The sequence below is a fragment of the Gouania willdenowi genome, chromosome 14, assembly GCF_900634775.1.
Source record: "Gouania willdenowi chromosome 14, fGouWil2.1, whole genome shotgun sequence".
Classification (NCBI taxonomy): domain Eukaryota; kingdom Metazoa; phylum Chordata; class Actinopteri; order Blenniiformes; family Gobiesocidae; genus Gouania; species Gouania willdenowi.
The window spans coordinates 7,634,963-7,651,960 of NC_041057.1; the positions used below are offsets into that span (position 1 = coordinate 7,634,963).

At 40.8% G+C, this 16,998-nt stretch overlaps 1 protein-coding gene across 2 annotated transcripts; it reads left to right on the forward strand.

Annotated features, from left to right (window-relative positions):
• Positions 1 to 735: 735 nt before the first annotated feature.
• mntb (MAX network transcriptional repressor b) lies at positions 736 to 15,710 on the forward strand. Of its 2 annotated transcripts, XM_028466830.1 has the most exons (7): positions 736 to 1,015; positions 5,056 to 5,653; positions 5,729 to 5,770; positions 6,021 to 6,050; positions 6,608 to 6,719; positions 11,846 to 12,038; positions 12,912 to 15,710. In XM_028466830.1, the coding sequence occupies exons 1-7, from the start codon at positions 937 to 939 to the stop codon at positions 13,706 to 13,708; spliced, it is 1,851 nt and encodes a 616-aa protein (XP_028322631.1). In that variant the 5' UTR covers positions 736 to 936; the 3' UTR covers positions 13,709 to 15,710. The 2 variants fall into 2 exon arrangements, with proteins under 2 accessions (XP_028322631.1, XP_028322632.1); XM_028466831.1 differs by lacking the exon at positions 6,021 to 6,050 and having other exon boundaries at positions 737 to 1,015.
• Positions 15,711 to 16,998: the final 1,288 nt, after the last annotated feature.

Sequence of the window (16,998 nt, forward strand, 5' to 3'; positions counted from 1 at the left end):
TATTTTTCCAACTGCAATATTTTCTGTCTTTTTTTACCTTCCTAAAATATTGTTGCTTATCAATATCGTGAGCCCAGTATCGTATATCGTCCCACCGCTACTATATTGCTATTGAGTATATATTTGTATAGATAGAACAATAATGACTAAATAATGATGAATTTAATGAATTAATAAATATTCTTTAAAGTTGAAGTGTGTTTGTGCATGCGCGCGCGCGTGTGTGTGTGTGTAGAGTGACTGATTGTGAGCCTTCATTGTAGTTACAAAGCCAGGCCCATGTTACTCTGCAGTCAGCTGCTTCCTTCACATCAACCCACAGACCTCACTAAGCCCCGCCCCCTGGTCCTCAGACAGCGCGGTGGGGGGGGCAGTCACGCTCTCGCCATGCTAATGAGCCGCCCGGGTCGGGCGGGCACCCATGTGGACCAGCACCATGCCTTGTTTTTCTGAGCGCTGATTGGCCAGCTGGCAGCAGCTCGGTCGGCACGCGCTGCGGGCCAGCGGCGGGAGCTAAAACATGGAACTCCGCAGACTCCCGAAACGCACCGTCAACACGCGAGCCAGTCTCCGGCTTTTGTGACAGGCCGTAGTAACAGGGCGTGGCCGTAGTCCATGATGGGCGGCCCCTAACGAGAACGCGACTCGGCTTGTTGTGTGTATTCTCGTGCTCGCATCGCCATCTTGTTGCTATCCCCCCCCTTTTTTTTTTTTCTTTTTTTTTTTTTGAATGCGTGGATTTACGTTACCCTCGACCGGATTAAAAAAAAAAAAAAAAAAAAAAAAAAGTGGCCCGACGGCTTTTCGGAGGAGCACCGAGGACAAGAGGCTCGGGCGTTCCCGCTACAGTTACTACCGGAACAGCAGGTCCATCCCTTGGTGGGTCCTCCGTCTGTCCCGGGCCACCGGGCCGCCTGTCGTCACAGTTTACGCGCAATGAGCATCGACACACTTCTGGAGGCGGCCAGATATCTGGAATGGCAAGCCCAACAACAACAACAACAAATCAAACGTGGTGAGTACGAGCGCGAGGAAGACACCTGACACCGACACGCGCAGGGAGCTTCTGTGTCCCGGCTTTAGGTGTAGGAAACCCCCAGAGTCCCGTTAGAAACATTGTAATTGAGCTCAATTTACCACTTTGCAGCAGTTTAACGTCCCACACCGAAGAGGCGTGTTCTTCAAAACGTAATAGCTGTAACGAGTTACTACAAGTAATATTTGTAACGCGGAAACGAAAGAAGTTGTTTATGTGAACTGCTTTGCGCGCTTTCAGTTGTGTGTGTGTGACAGTGGTGGAGTTCCCTTCCGCGCTGCTTTTCCACATTGAATTCCTTTAAAGCTGAGCTACACACACACACACACACACAGTGATATACTGTAGTGAAAAAAGTTCCTGAGACTCGGTTCGTCCCACTTCCAGTCCGCCGTGTCCCGGCAGGGCGGTGGCGAGCAGAGGCTGCTCTTTACATAATGCCCTGACATTGCTCAGCTATCTTATGACTGACACACACACACACACCGGAACTGGACTGTCAGCCTCTGAGTCGTCTGTGTCCTCCATACAGGACCAGTTTAAAGCCCCCATTCTTTGTGTCAGATCCAGATCAGCCGTCATATGACGTTTCGATCACAGATCAAGAGCTGAGAAGACGTGCATGCTTGTGTGTGTTGGGGGTCTTTTGTGTCTCTGATGACGTGTCAGGCGATCCTACCCTCTCCCTCGCGCGCATACTTCACCCTACCGCGTGCAAGGAGGATCCGCCCAAACTACCACGTGCTTCACCCCCCCCCCCCCTCCTTGCACACGCGGGAGCGCTCCCACTCCGGCCCCGCCCTTCCTCAGTCAGTCTGCTGACAGGGGAGGGTCAGGAGAAGCGAGACTGGGCTGAAGTAGGGCAACACTACGCCACGCATGTGTTACGTAATTTATGTTTGTGCGTGGAATAGTAAGTGTACAGGTGTAGCTATGCTCAGTCAGTCACTCTTTGTGCGTTTGTTTCAACCACACAGTCAGTGACGTGCCGTGACCACTAGGGTTGGGTAGGCACGTTGCAAATCGAGACCACCGATGGCAATTTCGTATGTTTCTGCTGGCAAGTGTTAATTCAATTCAACTTTATTTGTATAAAGCAAATTACAACAAAGTCATCTCAATGCGCTTATCAAAATATAAAATTCATAATAAGAAAGAAAAAAACCCAACAAGATCCACATGAAGAAGCATTTAGCCATCTAACAAAATCACCATTGTAAAATACCATTAAAGAAACATAAACAAATATTTAATATATCCTCCATACTCTCTCAACAAGATATATATCATCCGTTGTTTGTGTTGGAAACACAGAGAAAATTACAACACAACTCAACAACCTCAGTGAGGCACATCCACAAAGCCAATCCTACCATTCACTGTGAAAAATATGAACAATTTTCTGACCTTACCTTTGTTGAAGGTCTGATAGCTCAGGTGTTGGTCTCCCATCTTTTAAAAGCTGTCATTTTTCCTCAAAAGAAAGTTTCTTTATCGTCTCTAGCGCTGTCATTCTGACTGTAGTGTTATCCCGCCCACTAGCTAGAGAACGTAGCAGCAGAGTTCATGTGATATCAATTCACTAATGTACTGTGAACTTACGTGTAGCATTTAGCATAGCACGGTTACGTCCAAAGGCAGCGTTGAGAGCTGCCTTTTTACGTTAATGGTTTTCATCTTGGGGAACAGACTGTGCATTCGCAAACACATAAAATACGCTATGGGGACAGAGGCAGAGCAGCAATGTGCTTTTGGGAGGGGGCGTGGCCTCCTCCTGCCTTACAGCGGAATGAGACTGCAGCCGTTCCAGGAAATAGCAATGTTTAGTAGTAGTGGGTTATGAAAATGCACAAAATGCTGACACTTTCAAACTTAGAGTTACTATAGGCTATCGGAAATGGAAAAATAAATAATTTATAATTATATTATAATTACAACAAATAATCAAAATATCAATTCAGCCTTGGGTAGGCACTGCCTACTATGCCTCCCCTGACTGCAGGTCACTGCATACAGTATATGTATTGTATCTATATTAATTCCACCCAAGAGGTAGTTTTTTCACCAACATTTGGATATATATATTACGTCAAAAGTATTTGGACAATTTTAACCAAAAATTGACCTTACACTCGGGAAGATTCCAATAAATAAAAAATGCTGATTCTGGAGCAGTTTCGATAATTGAAAAATCCCGATCTCTCATCATAAAAAAGCAAATGTATAGCTTGGTTTGTAATTGACAAGTTTTTAAAAAATTTGACTCAGTTGTGTCAGATTGGTTCCTCAGTTAGCTCACAGAGTTTCATTCAGATCTGATCCAGATTCTGCATATCAGGAGGAAAAAAATCTAACCATTTGGAAATTGGTGAATTCAGTGAGTAAATGAATTTGTGTCCATACCAGCCCAATCGCAATAGATCTTGGAAGCTAAGCAGGTCTGGGCCTGGTTAGTAGTTGGATGGGAGACCACTGAGAATTCCAGGTGCCACAGTGGGGGACAGTCGCTCCAGTGGAATCTGTCATTGTGCCCCTGGGCAAGACACTTCACCCACATTGCCTAGTATGGTGGTGGTCGGAGGGGCCTATGGCACACTATGGCAGCCTCGCCTCTGTCAGTCTGCCCCAGGGCAGCTGTGGCTGAAATAGTAGCTTCCCACCACTAAGTGTGGAGTGAAAGACTAATGCCTTAATTCTGTAAAGTGCTTTGAGTGTTTATGACAAATCTATATATAAAATCTAATGCATTATTATTATTATAACTTTGAGATTGTTGATTGTCTCCTACCTCCATGGTTTTACAAGCACTTCTGCAGTCTCTCTCCCCTCCCCCCATTGTGAATTGATGTACAATTCTAATAATATATTGTGACTTCAGTCAAAAAAGACCTCACTGGTTTTTGTACTCTCCCACATTGAGTATTTTTTCTCTCTCAAGATGAGTTCAATAATTAACCAGGACTCATAAATAATGTATATAAATGAGTAATACCTCAATCATTCAAATCTGGTTGGCTGCACAGTCAATACATTTCATACAGTAAAAGTAAACTTTGTGTCATGGTAACATGAAATTGCGTCAGCAGGAGTTTTCAGCCTTCCCGTGTTATTTAACACTGCCTTGTTTTTGGACATGTGATGTCTCTAGTTTGTTGGAGGTGGCTACTGACATGCACGCTGCCTTTGTGCAAATTTGAAGAATCCCTGCAATTCTGTTTTTAGAGGTGTTGTTTCCATGGTAACCAAGGGCTTCCACAGTACTTTGAGTTTGTCTGCCAGAGTGTGGAAGAATTCCTTATTGATATCATTGCTGCTACATTTAAAAGTTTCTCCTCCTGGGCCTCTTTTATTTGTTGTAGCCTGACAAAGCATCTTTCACTTGTGGTCAGCTTGCCAAAGAGCGATTGCAGCTTAGTAGTGGGTTCACTGCTGTCTTCCGGAGGCTACAAGTGTTTAGAGGATACAATTCCAGGGTTCATTCCCAGGGTAGAGGCTTGTAATTATCAGTGGAGAAAATACTCAGTTTATTTAATAATTTAAAAAAAGGTTCCCACACAAAAGTAAGGCCTCACTGTTATCTGTGTTAAATTACCAGAAAAATAGCCTCACAATATTTAATATTATATTAGAGATTTGACATGTAGGTTGATATAATCCAACTCTCGTTTATCAATATCGCAGGGTTCTCGCCACTGCTGTTGAGTATAGGGGCCCGCTGTGATTTTGATCCCCCGGCTTACGGTGTGATGCCGCCCACTCCATTGTGTCTCAACCAGCATGGTGGCTTCTCTGTTGTTGTTTTCCCTTTTTTTTTAACCTGTAACATCATAATAATATTTATAACAGTCCCAATATTACTGTGGATCCCACATAATACCTCATTTAAATTTGAAAAGCGTGTCTTCGAGTCAGTCTTTTGAATAAAATGTTATTTCTTGTCTGTACAGTGTCTCCGAGTATTAATTTGTCGAGGACCTATACCAAGCATGGGTACCTCTCACACACATTTTTTTTTACAGAGGAAGAGCAATGCAAAGAGAAGGTGCTTGTCAAAAAGGAAGAGGAGTTGAGGCAAGTTGAACTCGTGAGCTCATTACCTCAGCCTGTTAGAGCCAACCATATCACATGGAACAATGACACTCACCGCCAACAGCCACCATGCCCGCCTCCTCAACTTCCTCCTCCTCCTCCACCCCCGTCACTCCCTCCTCCTCAAGTTCCTATCGCAGTCATCCCAATGGTCCCCGTCGTCACAGCGACGCCCTCCGTCCCTCCACTTCCGCTTCAAACGCCGATCGCGGCGGCAACAACGCCACTCAACACCTCACTATCAATCAAGAACTCTTCGCCCCCTCCACAGCAACTTCCCCCAGTATCTCGTCATTTGTTGTGTGCCTCCCAGTTGAAGGTAGACACCAGTCAGCCTCTAGTGAGCGTAAAGCCCAGCCAGCCCCAGCCTCAGGTCCAGATCCAGTACCCAACCTCTATTAGCACAAATAGCTCGGGCTCCCATCATGCACTGGTTCCCCATCAGCATCCACCTTCATCACAGCCTCGGCTCAACGGCATGATGATGGATGACCTGAGAGGGTTGGACGTGAAGAAGAGACCGGGAGGGTCAGTTCGTCATTATGTATAAAAGTGTGAGCTCAGCTTGTGTTCATCATTTATTTATTTATTTTGTGTTTTCAGGGCGGGAACGAGAGAGGCACATAATAAACTGGAGAAAGACAGGTCAGTACACGAGGATTGATTTTAACAAACACATGCAAACTTTGTTTTGTAACTTTTTACATACAAAAGCTTAAATGTTATGGAGTTTCCTTAAAGGGATCCTCCACTGTTTTTACAAATGTGGCCTAAAATCTTTGAAATGTCCTTATTAGAATATCTATGCCTATCAAAACACATTATTTTGCACTATATTTACTTTATTTACTTTTAAAAATGGGAATACTTTACTGTTTTAAAACCTGTGTTCCAGACTTCCACCCAAAATGACTTCATCCTCAAGGTTAGTGTGTTCAACAGTTCGTGATTACTCACTATCTTCAGTCACCAAAGCGCCAGCCGCACACTGTTTAAGGGGAAGTAAAGGTCACTTAGGAGAGCTCATCTTCTCTGCTTCATTGTCTACTACCAAACCGCACAGTTAGAACTGTCTCCCCCTGCGATAATAGCTTATTTTACGGGTCACAACTATTTTTATCATCTTTCGGTAAACCAAACTTGCTTCTCTTGATTATTTGGAGCAACCAAAAGCAGCACAAGTTAGCATTCAATAGAAAACAATGTTTACAGGACATCATCAATGACATGATTTCAGTATGGCCGAACATAGGTTTTAAAACGGTAAAGTAGTTTCATTTAAAAAAAAAAATGAATATGGTGCAAAATAATGTGTTTTGTTAGGCATAGATCAACTAATAAGGACATTTCAAAGGTTTTAGGCCACATTTGTTATAACGGTGAGTGGAGGATCCCATTAATTAAATCAGAACAGCTAAATTCTAGTTGTCTCTGTCTGATTGTTAACCTCACATTGATCACGTTTTCCAATCTGTCCCACAGGCGAGCGCACCTTAAAGAGTGTTTTGAAACGCTGAAAAAGAACGTTCCCAATGTCGATGAGAAGAAGACCTCCAACCTGAGTGTTCTCCGCAGTGCTTTGCGCTACATACAGGTCGGTGTCATCTGCTCACTTCTCTGCAGCAAACTGACTTATTTACATGGTTGTTTTTATTCTGTTTGCTTTTGAAATCATTGCTGAAGCTCATGGATTCGATACTTGAAGCTTGTCCTGTTACTGTTACAAAAGATTTGGTGTCAGCATTTTGGACAGAATGCATTAAACCTAACATTCTTCCAGGTTTATGCAGTGTGTATGTATAACTGGTGGGGGAATGGGGGAAGTCATTTCACTTGATTTTGTGAATCAGCAAATATGTTAGTGAATATGTAAAGGAAATCTAATGCAAGATTAAGAAATCATTATTTTGAATAATGGGATGTGAAGCGTGGTAATGCATGTGGATGTCTTAGAACTGAGGCTGCGTTGGGGGAGGGGCATGGAGAGCATCAAGAGGAGATGAGGAAAGATTTCTGCATTTTGGCAGAAAGGAAATGTGGCCCTAGGGTGCAGTCGATGCAGGGGTTCCTTTAATGTCCAGTAAGGCTTTGAGATTTGGAGCTTATTAAGTTTTGCAATGGAAAATGAACAGGATTAGACGGCAACTGGAGGAAGTTTTCCACCTCCTGGGAAAATGTTTGTCGAGTTTGATGAATAAACTGCGTATTTTCTTCACTAGGAGCGTATATGAAAAACTTTGAAATGGTAAATGTTCAAATCCGTGCTATACGTGGGTGAAGGTGTGCATTTTTTGGCTTTTATTTTTTCATTATTTCATCACTACCATCCATACTGTAACTGAATATCTACTCACAACGTGTTCAGTCTAAAGTTTAAAAAAAATTCACACGGACAACTGAACTTGAATAATTGAGGTTTTTGATTGTCCGTCTGCAGACTACTCTTGATTTCTGACTGACTCAGGCTCGGTGGTCTCCACCAACCTACAATCATGGTGAGGTGCTTATAAATTACTGTTACCTGGTTTCTGTTAAAGCTGCTTACCCCCGATAAGTTTTTGATTTAGTTAAAATCATAGTTTATGCCTCATTAATTGATAAATCAAAGCTTATTTGCCTGAGAAAAAAAACATAAATGGTAAAGTAACAAAAATTGGTGTTCTTTTCTCTGAGGAAACACAATAAATTACAGTAAGAATAAAATAAAAATACTTCTATGCATCCGTTTTCCGTGTACCCTTAGTGGTACTTGAACACATCGTAGGGGGTACATGGAAACATAATAGGACAAATGTTTACATGAATACAGACATTTTCCCCAAACCAATGGTAATACATTTGTGACACACTCAATAAAATACATTGAATTTTGAAGTTCAAAATCTGAAAATGGCAAAAACATTAGAACATCCCACAATGCAATGCGCAAAAATGCCAACAAATGGAGCGTTTACGGTGGAGGTAAGCACAAACTGTCAAGCAGCAATTTCAACTTTTTTCCTTTCTTTTTGGAGTAAATGATGTTCGATTCATTGATCTATGAGGCGTACACTATGATTTTAATTTAATGAAAAATAATCGGGGGTAGCAGCTTTAACTGTTCTCCAGCTATTATTATTATTACTGCCTTTTTTCAAACCAGGATCAAAGTTGTTGAGCTGATTGCATCTCTGTGTTGTGCTCATTCAGTTACTTGTAATAATGAATCCTATGCCTGGTGTCCAACTATGTAATCATGGCCGTTATAGCCCCGCCTCCTCTCTTCGTGTAAACCTGCTAAACTCTATTCCTCTCCCTCGGCCATGTGAGATCTGAGCACATGGCTACTGCAAAACTGGGTGACGTCACCCACCGCCGCTATCTGCCGCTGCACCTCCAGATTACAGTGAAAGCAGACGGCGACGGGTATGGAGCAGTGCGGCAGTGTTGCTATGGTGATAACAGCGGGGGGAATGCAGATATGCCACAAATGATATCGTCCTACCATATGCTTTTCAACCTTAATTTCTATATCTGTAGAGATATGTTGTCCTTCGCCTTAAGGGACACTGGGTTACCGTGGCAACCAGCAGCCAGAGTGTTTGTGAGAGAGGGAGTGTGTGTGTGCTGCTGTGCAGAGGCACACCAATGGAATCAGGTTATGGTGTTTCAGTGTCAGTGGATAGAGGTGACGGAGCACCCATGGGGTTTGTATGAAGTGTGACATTTGAGCAGCTCTTACTAGAATGGCCGTTTAGATAAGGGACAGATATAGAAGCCATAAGTCACCTGAGGGAGGAGGGTGACAGAAACAGAGGAAGTATGAGGTGGGGGGGTTGTTGGAAGAGAGGAAGTGCAGACGAGCAGGAAGCGGGGGGAGGAATCCAAAGCACTCAACTATTGCACATCCAGCAACGTCACTCCTCGTTTGTGATCGTTCCGATAGACTCCTCTAATTCGAGGCACCTCCTTTATGCTTTTTATGAACTGCTGCTCAAGCGCTCCAATCCTCACAGATGAGGTTACCACGGAAACGTCCACGGGTAGCAGTTGTTTCCTTGGTGATTAACTTCAAGAGTAATGGTGTCTGGGACTCCATTAGAAGACCTTGAACCAAATGTTCATGGATGCACTGTGGGCTGGTATTTCCTATCTTAACAATATGATGGAATGAGATAAGTTTGACAGCACATTTAAAGAACAGTTATTTTACTTTTTATATATAGCAAAGAAGTGCCAATTCAAAAATGTGGCATGTTTTAAGCATTAATTAATTTAAGTGAAGTGGGCTATGCTGTTCCCCACTGATGGGCTGTAAGGTTGTTCTGTCCCTGTCATTTACAGTAGTTGGTGGAAGTGAGCTTGTTTTGCTGCGCGAGAGGGTCAGGAGTTATCTGAGGGCTGTGGAGAGGCGCAGTGACTGTGAGTTCGGACAGGAAAGGGTTAGAAGGGAAGTGGGCCCAGGCGCGCCTGTGGAGCCATCACGTGCAGAGCAGAGCGTAAACGGCTTTGCTCAGTGAAGTGAGCATCCTGTAGTCACGTAGGATCATGTGTCCCCGTGTGCTCATTGTCTCGCTGCTCTTTTCTACTTTGATCCTGATTTCTTTCTTTGTTTTGATCATTTAGATGAGTAGCTTTGTTCTTAAGTAAGCTAATGCTGAAAGTTTGACAAATGTTTTCACTTTTTCAATCTTACTCTGGTTTTGGGAATTTTGGTTAATGCTGAATCTACTCTAAATAATAACAATATGCACAAAAACTAAATGAAAAATGAAATCTAGGCAATCAATCTTAGTTCCAGCAAGTTATTTTTCTCTTCTTTTTGAATAATGTGTTAAGTCTATGTTTAAGTCTTCTTCAGAGGCATCTGCTGATCACTTTGATGTTTCTGATGAAATGAAACCCTAACATATTAATCTATCTTAGTGGTAACTTAAGGGTGTCAAACATATGCTGGTAAATGTTGAACTGGTTTTGTCCACATTTTGTTAATGGGATGATATTTCTACTGTTTAAAAGTAAGAGAAGACATTAAAGACTATGATTCCAGACAATTAATATTGAATATTGAGGCTTTTGCAGACCTGCATTGATTTTAAGCTGTAATACCAAAGTTAGGCATAATGTTAAAAGCACCAATAAACCAGTTTAGATTATCTGTGATTGTTTAATTTTAAATTGAATACAAAATTATTAAATAATAATTTGCAACTATTAAGTGTTTATTAGTTGCTCATAACTTGAGACAAACCTATTGTTCAGGATGTTGTGGTGACAAGAAGAACCCAGAAATGATGCTGTCGATGATGATAATGGTATTAGTCATGATGATGATAGTATGTTTTATCCGACCTCTCCACCCCCTCTACGTGTTTTGATTCAGCCGTTTGAAAGAGTTACTTCCTCCTACCCACCCTCACCTATCCTGCCCGGCACTCTGTAATCTGCATTAATGTCCTCAGCCCGCTGCCTGTTTGGTGCTCATGAGTCAGCTGACCTGCACAGAAACTGGGTCACAGAGAGGTGGACTGGGAATGGGGAAAAAATGCTTTTGTGTTTTTTGAAGTGTTGTTTTTTAATTGCACTCTGTTAGGACATAATTGAAGTCACACGTTCGTTCATTCATTCACTCTGACTTTAACGGGCAGATTGTGGCAAACTGTTGACTTTAATGTTTTCTCTCTAAAGCTAATGTTCAAGCAACTATAAATGTCCCATGTGTTGTTGTGTCGGGCTTTGAATCGACTGTTTGAATAAGACACAGCAGTAACACACGATTAATCCTCAGGGCTATCAGTGAATGTTCCTCATTTTATTAACTGTAGAAAGGGTGTTGTAGGGAAAAACACCCACACCTCATCCAGAGGCCGACTATTACATTGGTTTGTTTCAGGTCTGTGAAAAGTTTTTGATCAAAAATGGGGATGTATCCTTTATTTTATTTATTTATTTATTTTAAATAGGCTTGGTTAAATATTTTTAATTTAATATGTAGTAAGTAAGGGTGGAAGAAAATATGATTATAGTATCAATCCAAAAAATGTCTAAATCGATTTTCTATTTATTTTTATTTTTTTTTAAGAATTTAAGAATCTGTTGTAGTTAAACTTTTTTGAAAAATGTAATTTGACAGTTTGAACATATCAATGTATCAATGTTTTTTTTTTTTTTAATATAAAACATAGCATTTTTGGTATTGGTTCTTGAATTACAGTTAGTTACCATTTACTTGTTCTCGCAAGTTTAAAGAAAATAAAACAAGTTGTATTTAATACCATTTTGTACTTGTAATTGATATCAATGTATATTGTATTGTTTAGTGTGGGGATATATTGGTGTATATATTGTCAGATTTATGGCATTCATGCCCCTGTTAGAAATAATTCACTTTCCAGGATAAATTCTGTAGTTAAGTCACCAGTTTATGTATGCATTTCAAAATAAAAGCCCTCCAGTATTATAAATTATAAAGAAATACATGTGATGACTGTTCTACGATTGTAGTTTACATTTTTGTAATGATAGAATATTCACACTAGTATTATAATGAATAAATTGAGTAGAAATGACTGATGGACATTTTGTGGTTGCTGATCCTTCCTGACATGTTATTTACAAGCTTTTCATCTCCATCTAAAACTGTTCTTTAACAGCATCTTTAATAGAACGATGACACCAGTGAAAACAGAAATAGGGTTTTACTGCAGCCACATGCTGACAGTCTTCACTCTGTGTTCAAAGACCCTGAAGCGGAAGGAGAAAGAGTACGAGCATGAGATGGAGCGTTTGGCCAGGGAGAAGATTGCAACGCAGCAGCGTCTGGCAGAGCTGAAGAACGAGCTCAGTCAGTGCATGGACGTCACGGAGATCGATAGAGTCCTACGACAGACGATCCAGCCCGAAGACGACCAGGCGTCCACGTCTACCGCCTCAGGTAAGAGCTGGAGTTTAGTGTTTCATTGACCAAACCTTATGTTAGACACGGATTAAACACGTCATTACACACATACTTCACTTTCAGCCTGCAGAGGTGTAATTAGTACTGATATATTCTACTCATGTAGAAGTACTGTTACTTGATAGAACAAGTAAGTCATACATAAAATACTGAAAAAGTAGCTGAAAAAATAGTACTCAAAGTAAAAGTTACTACTAACTTTCCCCCCCCCCCCCCATGTTATTTTTGGTAATAAATCTTGCCATGGTTCAATTACGTACAGTAAACATCTCGTGTATAAACTTAAAAAGGAAGAGATGAAGTCTTGCACAATTGGAACTTTATTTATTTTCCACAAAGACATCTGTATAAAATAAAAGGTTTGTCAAAATGTACAATTATTTTTTAAATTTAAAAAAAAAAAACAATGAATTCAATTCAAGATTTTTAAAAATGATCAGGCTCTAAGTATAGCTACAATTATGAAACTAAAACTAAGAAAATAACCAACATTCAATGCTGTTTTAGCATGGTGCATTACTTTTAATCTGATTTGTTGTCTGCCATGATGTGATGCATTTAACTGTTGTCTGGTTATTTCATTTTTTGTAGATTCTCAATGTTCTTTGATCATTTTAAAACAAAAAATAATAATTTACTCAGTAACAGTTGGGTGTAGAAATGTAACTAATTACTACTTTTAAAACGTACTCAAATACAAGTAAAATTATTGATTTATAAATATTCTAGAAGACCCATAAAAGCTCAATTACAGTAACGTTAGTTTTTGTAATCCGTTACTTTCACCTCTGTCGGTCTGTTATATTTTGGGAGCTAATGTGTTTTTTTGTTGTTTTTTTTATTCTGCAGAAGGAGAGGACAATTACGAGGACATGGACATGGACACCCCCCCTCCTCCTCTTGCTTCGTCCACCCTCCCTAAACCGACTCCCCCCATCTTACAAACTCAGCCATTCTTCACCCCTCACCTGTCTATCCAACACGCCACGTTACCTCTAACGGGAGTCCTCGCCACCTCCTGCTCTGGTCCAACCCTCCCTCAGGCCATCGCCCCTGCTCCAGCTCCTGGCCCCGCCCCCCAGCCGATGCCTCAACCTATCAAACCTCCAGCTGTGCAGGTCCAGCCCACCGTCATCACCCACGCCACGGTTTCCCACCCCTCTGTCATCCAGGCCGTCAACCACGCACTCCCAGCCAATCACAAACACCTAACCCACATCGCCCCCTCTCCAGGCCCCACCCCGTCCACCCCTCAGCCAATTGCAGCAGCTCCCGTGGCAGCTGCCTCCGCGACCCACCAACCAATTGCGGCCCAGCCCATCGGACACATCACCGTCCACCCGGTGGCCCACCTCCCTGCCCTGTACCCTCAGGGCGTGTCCGTGTCTCAGCCCACCATGGTGGGCCACATAACCCACACCTTCACCCACCACGCGCTGCCACACGTCCAGGCTTACCCACAAGCTAACGCTAATGGAGCGCAGGTGAACAGCAGCACGGTGGTGGGCCAGGGGAACCCGTCCCTGGGGAAAACCACGGCAGTGCTGGCTCCGCACGCTCAGTTGGTGGGACAGGCTACTGCCCTCAACCCCGTCACCATGGTTACGGTCCCAACCTTTCCCGTCAGCACACTCAAACTGGCCTAACCGCCAAATAAGAGACGTTTCCAGACTCCCATCATTGATCTGTGGGGATATTGTGATCCCAGCTCTGAGAGTTCAGGAACAATAAGATGAATCAGAGTTAATGGGTCACGACATGAGATTCTGACGTTTCGCTGCGATGATGGGAAGCTTTGTTTGGCTCCTCTTTCTCACTTCAACAAGCACTGACATGACATATTCAGCTCACGCCTCAAAGATGCACCGCAACTCGCAGGAGGTTTTAGACAAGGCTAATTTTTGGATACTTTTATCACAACAGTCGACAAACGATGTGGGAACAGTGACGTAGAAACTACTGATGATGTGTTTGACAGCAGGAGGAGAAATCCCAGTGTCTATTACAGTCTAACCTTTGATTCTGTCTTCACGCGACCGCAAGGTTTGGAATCATTTTCTCACGTTGATGCACTTCTTCACTTTGAAATCCTCAGCCAATATGTAGTCGTTACTAAATCTGCACATTCATCACATGTCACTAAAACATCTTGGAACACATGGCGGGGTGTAAAGTTTGTTCTGTGAAACAAATTTGAGCCCAGAAAAGTCTAGAGAAGGACTTTCTCACAGAATGTAGGTTTTTTTTTTTGTGTGTGCAGTTAATTCAAAGTATCTAAATTGATAAAAATTGAAAATGCAGCATGAGTTTACCCTAACTACTACTCCATAAGGTCAGATTTTAAACAGATTTATTAACATAATTGATAAAGGATAAATTAAACTGGATTATCACCCAAGTGTTTAAACTTTTCACTGTAATGTACGTCCAACTGGATTTTAAGATGTTCTTCTAAGCAGAGACTCTGAGCCTGGTTTGATTATATCCATTGAAATCCATATTTAGGTCACCTGGTTCACGTCAGGACTCTGACCGGGGAACCAAAGGACATTCACAGCGCTGTCCTTAATCCACTCCTGCATGGTGTCGGCTCAGTCCATTCCATGCTAAAAAAAAAAAAGTGAACTTTCGATCCAGGGTGAACCGCCTGAAGCCCTGATCAGTGTTTTTTGGTGATACCACCACCATGCTTCACTGTTGGGACGTTGAAACAGAAATCACAACAAATCCTCTAGTTTTAAATGTGTGACTCTATCCGACCCACAGGGCAACTGAATGAACCTTAAGTTTAAAAAAAAAAAACTACTTTAAAGAGTGATCGACGGAAATTCCTTTGATCAAAAGGAAATTCCATTGATCAAAGGACTTCCCAAAACTCCTCAAAGGAAAGTCCTTTGATCACTTGGCTAACACTTGGTACTCTATTTTAAACCCATCTCTGTTTGTAGAATGATCCTAACGTGTGACCTAACTGCCTCAAACCATGAGCTCCATGTTTTCATCCTCCTCAGTGTAATGCAACAGCGCCCCCTGCTGCTTCACCTCAGACCTCATAGGGATGGTACTCCTCGCACACACGTTTTGGACACCAATAGGACAAAACAAACTCACACATTGCAGAAATAACATAGAATTATCCTCAATTCTCATTTATTAGTCGAGGAAATCCTCCGCACCAGGAACGTGTGATGTGCCACCAACCTTGTGTTTATGTGTGTAGCTCCATGGTTGTCCGTAGTTGTATGTGTGTATCTCTGCTTCCTCTGTGTGTCTATATATACACGAGCGTACTTTGATATCTTTTTTTAAATGTGTACTCTAATTATTCCTCTCGTACCTGTAGCATGGCTGTGCTTCTTAGGTTTTTTCTCTGTGCATGATGGATGGAGTGTGAGTACGAGCCTGTTCGGGTGCTATCGTGTGCCTATTACTATTACTATTATTATTATTATTATTATTATTATTATTATTATTATTATTATATCCACTTTTCCTTAACACTGTGACAATGAAACATGAAGACATGAAGCAAGTGGAACGATTTATTCTTTTTTTTTTTGTTTAGTTTTCCATTTAGTGAATCAGACGGAGGCACTGAGTGGAAAAAGTGAAAAACAAACAAAAAAATGTTGTTTTTTCTTGATGAAACGATGTCTAATATAAATTTTTGAGTTTTGTAATATTTCTATGTACGTATGGAAGTTTTGTAAATCTGTGATTGTACGCATGATTTTTTGGTATATGAGTGTATGTATCCTAAAACTTTAAAATGCTTGTTTCCTCCTTTAGCTTTGATTTGCATGTAGATTGCTGTTTTGGTTACTTTTTTTTGTTCAAAGTTTTGTTTCTTAGTTAATTTTGGGACCATGTACAATACTGTATAACGTGGGCAGAATCTTGGACCTCATGCTACATTGATATTATATATGAATATGAAAAACATGTTTTCCCTATGGAGAAAGTTTTAAGTTATATATCGCCTGTACACTTTGGGCTGCCTTTTAGAGCTAACTGTCCACTGTTTGAAATAATAATGATGATGACGGATGAAAACATTAATTATGAAGAATTATGCTGATGAAATAATAAAGATTCTTAATAAATCTTATTACATTTACAACACACTCGACTTGTGTCCTTATGTTTCAGTGCAGTGGTTCCCAACGTTTTTTGGGTCTTGACCCTATTTTGATATCACAAATTTCTGGTGCAGCATTTTTTTTTCTAGAATTACTTTTTGGTCATGTTTATTAAAGTGTTACAATATTACATTTTATTTGAACTAGATTTATATTTCAGAAAGTTTAAGTATCGAATACAGTTGTTTGATATTGAATGTGTGATGTGTTAATTTGAAAAAAATTCACAATTCCTAAAAATTTCAGGCGACCCCATGTGGGGTCACGACCCCAAGGTTGCATTGTCCAACTATGGTTCATTGGTTACTTTTAAACAGATAGAAATACTTGCAAATTCTATTTTAAACAAAAACATATATCCAGAGCTCTTATTGTGAAAATCTAGAAGTAGGAATTATGTTCAACCTGAACATTAAAAAAAATATATATATATATATATTGCACAAAGTTATATTCTTAATTACAAAGTCGTTTCCCATGAGTAATTGTGTATATGTATTTGTGTAAAAACGAAACAAATAAAAAAACACAAATAAAAAGCTTAAATATTTAACATGCACTTAAAGACTTTATTTCTTCTATGATTCAAATCTAACAAACACATTTTTAATGTTTAATTCTTAAATCTTTTGAGATAAATTTCACATCATATAATGTATATTTATTAATTTTTTAAGTAAATAAATAAAAAAAACTAACCAATAATCACATATATTACTGTTTTCATCAAGCTGGATTTTATTTTTATGATTGGGGAAAGGTGTTAAATTTCCTATTCCGTTTACAATGGAATATAT